The 8,741-nt window shown below is 47.8% G+C and overlaps 1 protein-coding gene across 1 annotated transcript in view; it reads left to right on the plus strand.

Annotated features, from left to right (window-relative positions):
• LOC119959668 (protein mono-ADP-ribosyltransferase PARP12-like) overlaps positions 1-7,009 on the plus strand; it is a 45,009-nt gene extending 38,000 nt beyond the window's left edge. The window contains exons 10-12 of the mRNA XM_038787844.1: positions 3,005-3,135; positions 3,619-3,770; positions 4,270-7,009. Of these exons, the coding sequence (XP_038643772.1) occupies positions 3,005-3,135; positions 3,619-3,770; positions 4,270-4,529 (543 nt within the window). The 3' untranslated portion in view covers positions 4,530-7,009. The remainder of the gene's footprint in view (positions 1-3,004; positions 3,136-3,618; positions 3,771-4,269) is intronic.
• Positions 7,010-8,741: the final 1,732 nt, after the last annotated feature.

The raw sequence follows: 8,741 nt of genomic DNA on the forward strand, positions 1-8,741 counted from the left end.
ACTCCAGTTGAGGCCGACTCAGTGTTTTATACACATTTAATATAACCGCTTTACTCTATGCCCCTATTAATAAAGCCTAGAATACTATCTACTTTATTAACTGCTCTCTCCACCTGCCCTGCCATTTTCACTGACTTATGCACATATACAGTCAGGTCCCTCTGCTCCTGCACACCCTTAGTAGTCCCCTTTATTTTATATTTTCTCTCCATGTTCTTTCAACCTAAATAAATCACTACATATTTCCCAGCATTGAATTTCATCTGCCACGTCTCCACCCATTCACCATCCTCTTTCTGTGAAGTTCTACACTATCCTCTTCATAGTTGACAATGCTTCCAAGGTTCATATCATCTGCACATTTTGAAATCATGCCCTGTACAACCTTGGTCTAGGCTATATATATATCAGAATGAGCAGGTGTCCCAAAAACAACCTCTGTGGAACTTCACTGTAAACCATCATCTAGCCAGAAAAACATCCATTTACCATTACACTGTTTCCTGTCACTCAGCCAATTTCATATCCATGTTACTATGTCCTTTTTATTCCAGGAGCTCATAAGCTTGTTGTGTCGCATGGTACCAAATGCCTTTTGAAAGTCCATGTGCACCACATTACCCTTATCAACCCTCTCTGTCATCTCCTCAAAAGTCCAGCAAGTTAGTTAAACACGATTTTAAAAATCCATGTTGGCTTTCCTTTATTAACTCGCATTTTGCCAACTGACAATTTTGCCCACAATTATCGCATCGAGAAGCCTCCCCACCACCTAGTTTAAAGTGGCTGGTCTGTAGTTGGGCTTATCTTTTACACCCTTTTTGGAACAAGGGTGTGACATTTGCAATTCCCCAGTCCTCTGGCAACATTCTTGAGTCTAAGGAAGTCTGAAAAAATGACAGTCAGTCCCTCTGCAATTTCCACCCCAACTTCCTTTTGATGACTCTCAGCAGGGTCCTGGTACTATATCCACTTCAAATACAGATAACCCATCCAGTACCATCTCTTCATCAATTTTAAATTCTCTTGGCTCAACTATTTTACTGGAGATTCTTGATAAACATAATTGAGTTGTTCCCTCTGTTAGAATGGCTAAGCATTTGTGCAATAATATTAAAGCTAGTGATTCGAAACAAACCTGCTGGACTTTACTCTGGTGTTGAAAGACTTCTTACTTGCCCACCCCAGTCCAACGTCAGCATCTCCACATCAGTAATATTATTGGCAGAGATTTCTCCTCGTAATCTTCGAAAAACCTGGGCCAGAATATTGGGCGGGATTCTCCGACCCTCTGCTGGGTCAGAGAATCGCTGGGGGGCTGTGTGAATCCCGCCCCCGTTGGCTGCCGAATTCTCCATCGCCGGGGATTTGGTGGGGGCGGGAATCGCGCCGCGCCGGTTGGCGGCCGCTAGCAGCAGCCCCCCGGCGATTCTCTGGCCCGAGATGGGTCGAGTGGCCACCCGTTTTCGGCCAATCCCGCCGGCATATGTTACGACAGGTACTTACCGGCAGGACCTGGCTCTGCGGGCGGCCTCCGGGGTCCTCGGGCGGGCGCGACGGGATCTGGCCCCGGGGGGGTGCCCCCATGGTGGCCTGGCCCACGATCGGAGACCACCGATCCGCGGGCGCGCCTGTGCCGTGGGGGCACTCTATTCCCCCGCGCCGGCTGGTGTAACGGTTCGCGATGGCCGGCGCGGAGATGAATCCCCCCTGTGCATGCGCTGGGATGGCTCCCACGCACGCACCAACTTGCGCTGGCCGGTGGAGACCATTCGGCGCCAATTGGTGTGGCGCCAAGCCCTTTCTGCACCGGCCGGTGCGGTGCAAACCACTTTTTTACGCCGGCCGAGCCCCTGAAGGTGCGGAGGATTCCGTACCTCCAGGGTGGCCCGACGCCGGAGTGGTTCACGCCACTCCTTCGCGCCGGAGTTGCCCACCCCACCGGTTTCCGAAGAATCCCACCCATTACGTTGTTTGAGCAGGCACACACCCAACCAGACAGGGCATAAAATTGAGCGAGAAGATATCAGCAAGCGTTCCAACATTATTGCGCTCTATATTTTGTTCGGTGTGCGGAAGTCAGAAACGCCAACAATTCAGCTGGAAATTGAGGCCAATAAGGAGTCGTTTGAAAGTCATTTTACGTGGCCTATCCATGTTTAAAGCCGGCGGATGGACCAATCAGCCTTCACGTTTACGCTACAACTTCAATCCAGGGCGGGATGAAATATAATGAAGAAAGATGCCAGGAATGGGTGGGTTTTATTTGATCCCTCAGAACCCACATCATCCCAATTTGGGGCATACACATTTATCAACACCACCGGTGCCCATTCCAATATCCCACTCACAATCACAATCCCCCACCCCGATCCGTCACCTCCTTCGCACTCACAAATCCCATTTTTTTGCTCATTAAAATTGTCACTCCCCTCGATTTCGAATCAAACCCCGAGGGGAAAACCTGCCCAACCAACCCCTTCCTTAACCTAACGTAGTCCTTCATGCGGAGTTGCGTCACCTGCAGATAGACCACCTCCGCTTACAGGTTCCTGAGGTGCGCGAATACCTGCGATCTTTTAACCGGCCCATTCAGTCCCTGGATGTCCACGTTACCAGCCTTACCGGAGGCTTACGCCTCTATTCCCCTCTATCATCGGCCTAAATTATTCTTTGTCCACTTGAGGGACCTGTGCAGGCCTCAGATTAGCGTCTCCTCTTACAGACAGCGTCAGTGCAGGTCTGCGCACAAGACGTCGGAATGGGTGGAGCGCAGAGATCTTGGGAGGGTTGTCCAGTTCGAGTGGAATTCTGTAGCATGGTCACCTGACTGCGGGAGACGACAGCCACACAACCGCCTGATAAACTTCACATTGCAAAGATTCAAATGTTTATACTGGGATCAAGCAGAGGCTAACTTTTGATATTGTTTTAAGCCCATTGTGTTTAAACGTGTTTACATTAGCAGCCCTCTGTGATTTGACTGTTGACCATCTCTCTGCAGCTCATTCGCTTGCTGGAAACTTCAGAGGAATATAAACAGGTGCAGTCCCTCTTTCAGAGAACGATGAGGAATAGTGTGATCAGGAAAATCGAACGGATCCAAAACCTGGCCCTTTGGGAAGTTTTTCAATGGTTTGTAAAAGTTGCACCTGCTTTGTTTTTTAAATAAAGGGGAGGGTAAACAGATTCCTGGGTGCCTGACCTTTCTGACAATTCAGCTGAGGAACTATTCTTCCTCTGAGTCGCAACAGGATGGGATACGTATCATCCCTGACCCCTCTCCTATCCCCCAAACCCTTCCTGTCCCCCCAACCCTCTCCTACCAGACTCTGCCTAATAGGGTTTACCAGCCTGGAACCAGCAGCAGTTGAAGCTCATGTTTCTCTCTCCTTCGGCAGTGGTAACAAGGCAAATCCTCGAACCCTTTTCAACGTTAAATAGGAACCCGAGACCTTCCTCGATGGTACAACCCGTCTCCAGAATATAAGGATTTCAGTAGTTGTTTAGAAAAGGGATTGCCCCTGAAGTACAGAGAGAGTGTATTGTGCATGTCCTTCGGGCTGCCCTGTCAGTGCAATGCTGCTCACGTCCGTTCTGTTTGTATTTATGAGACAGGCAGAAGGAGCAGATGAAGAAGACCAGCAGTGGCACAGATGTGGCTGAGAAGCAGCTTTTCCATGGCACTGATCCCCAATATATCGAGGCCATCTGCCAGCAGAACTTTGACTGGAGGATCTGCGGTGTGCATGGAACCACTTATGGAAGAGGTACCTGCGAGTTTTCAAGATGGCTGCTTCCCTGACTTGGTTGCAGTGCTGTTTGATCCATGTATGTTGCTGTGAGTGACCATGGCCCAGTGGATAGCCCCGCTCACCTCAGAGTTGGGAGGTGATGAATTCAAGTCCTTGGAGACTTGAGCTTCGAAATCTCTGCCGACACTCTGGTACAGCACTGAGACGGGAGTGCTGTGCTGTCGGCCGGTGCCGTCTTTGGAGTGAAACATTAAAGTGGGGCCTCATCTGCTCTCGTGGGTGGACGTAAAAGATCCCTGATCAAAAAGAGCAAGCACTGTTTTCCCTGATGTTGTAGGTAATATTTGTACACAAACCAACATCACAATAACAGGCTATCTGACCTCTATAACATTCTTGCTTGTGTGCAAAGTGGCTACACTTGAGAAAGGTACTAGATTGGCTGTACAGAATTTTGGGACGTTCTTTAGACCCTGAAAGACGCTATATAAATGCAAGTTCTTTCTTTCTTTAGGAAGCTATTTTGCCAGGGATGCGTCCTACTCCCACAATTACTGCCGATGTCGACAAACCACGATGACCATGTTTGTTGCCCGAGTTTTGGTGGGGCAGTTTGTGAAAGGATGCTCCTCTTACCTCCGACCACCCGTGAGAGATGGCACAAAGACCAGGTGCTATGACAGTTGCGTTAACGATGTCTCCAACCCATCCATATTCGTCATCTTCGAGAAACACCAGATCTACCCAGAGTACGTTATTGAATACAAGAGTTAAGGAAAATGAAACCTGCAGAGGCAGGATATGGTCGTTGCAGAGCTGCACCTTGAGGGAACCTGATCATACGTCATCTCGATGTCTCCCTGTAGAACACACAAACGTACGATCTATTAGAAATTCATCCCATCTGGTTCACTTAAGTTGGCCTCTGCCTTCCTGTTTTGGCAAGACTGCCCAGACACTCCAAATTATAGTTTCTTTGTAGCATACTACCGAGAGGGCAGTTAAGAGTCAACCACATTGCTGTGGGTCTGGAGTCACATGTAGGCCTGGCGAGGCATTGATGGCAGATTTCCTTCCCTAAGCGAAGCAGATGGGTTGTTAGATAATTTTGTAGTCATCACTGATACTAGCTTTTTAGTCCACATTTATTTAGTTAGCGATGTTTAAATTTCTCAGTTGCCTTGGGTGAGATTCAAATTTAGGTCTTAATTGATTACTATTCCAGGCCTCTCTATTACTAGCCCAGTAATATAACTACTGTACTGCATTAGCAGCTAACACCATTCACTTGGGATAATTAAGCTAACTCTGCTTTCTGACAAATACCTCTCTTTGAGTGTTTCTTGCACTAACCCTCATTAAAATGATGCATACGAAATAGAGATTTAAAAAAGTGAAAATCTGCGGATGCTGGAAATCCTACGCAAAAATAGAAAATTTTGGGAAGTGCTTAGCTTCAGTGGCGAGAGAAACAGAATTAAGGGGCTGGGATTTTATGTGGCAGTTGGAGCCCAGACCCAGTAGCTGGATAGTCAGGAGCAACTGCACCTTGGCCGTTTCCAACAGCCCTGGACAGGATTTTATGTATAATTGATTGCCTGACTTTTGGGCTCTTGCGCATCATGGTGCTTCAGTCCCAGTAGCGCCTACGAGAGCAGTGGTCATTTCTGGTATTGCAACTAGGTCCCAGAACAGATGTGAGTAGGGCTTGGCCCAATGGGTTTTGCCCTCTGAGGGGCTGGCCATAAGCCACAGGGTGCCTGATCAGGAGGGCCCCCCCCCACCTCCCTTGAACATAGGTGCCACCAGAGAGTGCCTGGCATTCTCCCCACAGAGGGACCCTTCTCCCCTCACCGCTGGTTAAAATATTGGCAGTTTCAGCAAGAGGCCTTAAGATGCCCAAAATTGACCACAAAAACACCTCCATTGGCCTCATTCCATGAAGGCCATCCATCCTCCCATCCTATTTCTCATCCCCACTCCCACTTCCCAGAACAGTTCCTGAGGAGGCCCTGTAACGGATCCCAGCCAACGGTCCGGGTCAATGAGAACTGGAAGAGGTTAGAAATGAACATAGCTTCAAAACAAATACAAAGCCAGGAAAAAGTGGTGGTGGGAGAGAAAAGATAAGAAAAGGGAAGATCTGGGACAGGGTGGAGGGAGGGAGAGATTAAACCACAAAGGGGGTGGTAGTGGGACAAGAAAAAATAAATGGAAAATGGTTCTAGGAAGGATGGAAATTGTTACAGCAGAATAGGAGGGAGGGAGGAAGCATGGAAAATCTGACAGAACAAAGAGGAGGTGGCTCCTCTGAAAAAATGTAATCCAGTACGGCACGGGGGCGCATTGGTTAGCACTGCTGCCTCACCGTGCTGACGACCCGGGTTCGATCCGGCCCCGGGTCACTGTCCGTGTGGAGTTTGCACATTCTTCCCGTGTCTGTGTGGGTCTCACCCCCGCAAACCCAAAGATGTGCAGTGTAGGTGGATTGGCCACACTAAATTGCCCCTTTAATTGAAAAAAAAAATGAATTGGGTACTTAAAAATTTAACAAAGGGAAAAAACTAAAATTTAATTCTAAATAAATGAATTCTCCAAGTGGGCAGTGCTGTTGAATTGGATGGGAGGTTTCCAAGTGCCTGGCTCCCGTTGCCAACAGGATGACATTTATAGCTGATAGGCTGTAGTGGGAGGTTTGGCACCGATATTCTTATTGTTCCTTTCCACCCCTTCGATTATAGCCAGTTATCGATTGAGCTTTTCAGAAAGGAAACATCCAACAACCAAAGACTGCATATCTCCATTAGCACAGCGCAATGTCCCCAAGGTGCACCATCGGAGTTGTTTTAAAATAAAATAAGACTGGGCCATTTAAGGAGGTATTGGAACAGGTGAGCAATGTCTTGATCAAAGAGAGAGGTTTTAAGGAGGAGAGCGATGTTAAGAGGGTTGAGGAGGAAATTCCAGAATTTTGGCCAAGGCAGCGGAAGCACCACCGTCCGGCTTGCAAAGGAAGCTAGAATTGAGATTATGAGCTAGAACAGACAGGAGAGGAGAAAACATTTTAATACAAAACCAACGTGACTGCTGTATAACGCTCAAAAGGAAAGTTAATGCTTTTTTTTCTGGATTTTAATGTGTTTAGCTATCAGAGGGGGCAGAAATGTCAGATTGAACTTTTGCGCTTTAATTGTAAATCCATTTAACTGTTTAAAAAGAAAAACAGAAAAATAAATGGTTAGTTAAAAAACTTCTAACAGTGTTTCTCCTTCCTGGATGTGCTTAATGTCTGCCATTTTTACACACCCAGTCGCGAGTCCTGCAAATACAGACCATGTTGTGTACAAATGTTACCAATCATTATGTGCAGCGCACTGTGGGCAAATGGTGCAGAAATTTCCCACATGTTTTAAATAGGCCTCTCCTTTCTTCAATTTACAGCAATTAATCACGGACAATTAGGAATGCTGGCCTACCACATCCTGTGAAAGAATTCACACAGTGATTAGTTGGAATCTGGAATGTACTGTCTGTGAGTGTGGTGGAGACAGACTCACACAGTGAGTGGTTAGGATCTGGAATGTACTGTCTGTGAGTGTGGTGGAGGCAGATTCACGCAGTGAGTGGTTAGGGTCTGGAATGTACTGTCTGTGAGTGTGGTGGAGACAGATTCACACAGCGAGTGGTTAGGATCTGGAATGTACTGTCTGGGAGTGTGGTGGAGACAGATTCACACAGCGAGTGGTTAGGATCTGGAATGTACTGTCTGTGAGTGTGGTGGAGGCAGATTCACGCAGTGAGTGGTTAGGATCTGGAATGTACTGTCTGGGAGTGTGGTGGAGACAGATTCACACAGCGAGTGTTTAGGATCTGGAATGTACTGTCTGTGAGTGTGGTGGAGGCAGATTCACACGGCGAGTGGTTAGGATCTGGAATGTACTGTCTGGGAGTGTGGTGGAGACAGATTCACACAGCGAGTGGTTAGGATCTGGAATGTACTGTCTGTGAGTGTGGTGGAGGCAGATTCACACGGCGAGTGGTTAGGATCTGGAATGTACTGTCTGAGAGTGTGGTGGAGGCAGATTCACACAGCGAGTGGTTAGGATCTGGAATGTACTGTCTGTGAGTGTGGTGGAGGCAGATTCACGCAGTGAGTGGTTAGGATCTGGAATGTACTGTCTGAGAGTGTGGTGGAGAGAGATTCACACAGTGAGTGGTTAGGATCTGGAATGCACTGTCTGTGAGTGTGGTGGAGACAGATTCACACAGCGAGCGGTTGGGATCTGAAATGTACTGTCTGAGAGTGTGGTGGAGAGAGATTCACACAGTGAGTGGTTAGGATCTGGAATGTACTGTCTGAGAGTGTGGTGGAGACAGATTCACACAGCGAGTGGTTAGGATCTGGAATGCACTGTCTGTGAGTGTGGTGGAGACAGATTCACACAGCGAGCGGTTGGGATCTGAAATGTACTGTCTGAGAGTGTGGTGGAGAGAGATTCACACAGTGAGTGGTTAGGATCTGGAATGTACTGTCTGAGAGTGTGGTGGAGACAGATTCACACAGTGAGTGTTTAGGGTCTGGAATGTACTGTCTGAGAGTGTGGTGGAGACAGATTCACACAGTGAGTGGTTAGGATCTGGAATGTACTGTCTGTGAGTGTGGTTGAGACAGATTCACATGGCGAGTGGTTAGGATCTGGAATGTACTGTCTGAGAGTGTGGTTGAGACAGATTCACATGGCGAGTGGTTAGGTTCTGGAATGTACTGTCTGTGAGTGTGGTGGAGACAGATTCACACAGTGAGTGGTCTAGGATCTACTAGAATGTACTGTGAGAGTGTGGTGGAGACATTCACACAGCGAGTGTTTAGGATCTGAAATGTACTGTCTGAGAGTGTGGTGGAAACAGATTCACACAGCGAATGGTTAGGATCTGCAATGTACTGTCTGAGAGTGTGGTGGAGACAGGTTCACACAGCGAGTGGTT

Source organism: Scyliorhinus canicula, chromosome 2 (genome assembly GCF_902713615.1).
Source record: "Scyliorhinus canicula chromosome 2, sScyCan1.1, whole genome shotgun sequence".
Classification (NCBI taxonomy): Eukaryota; Metazoa; Chordata; class Chondrichthyes; order Carcharhiniformes; family Scyliorhinidae; genus Scyliorhinus; species Scyliorhinus canicula.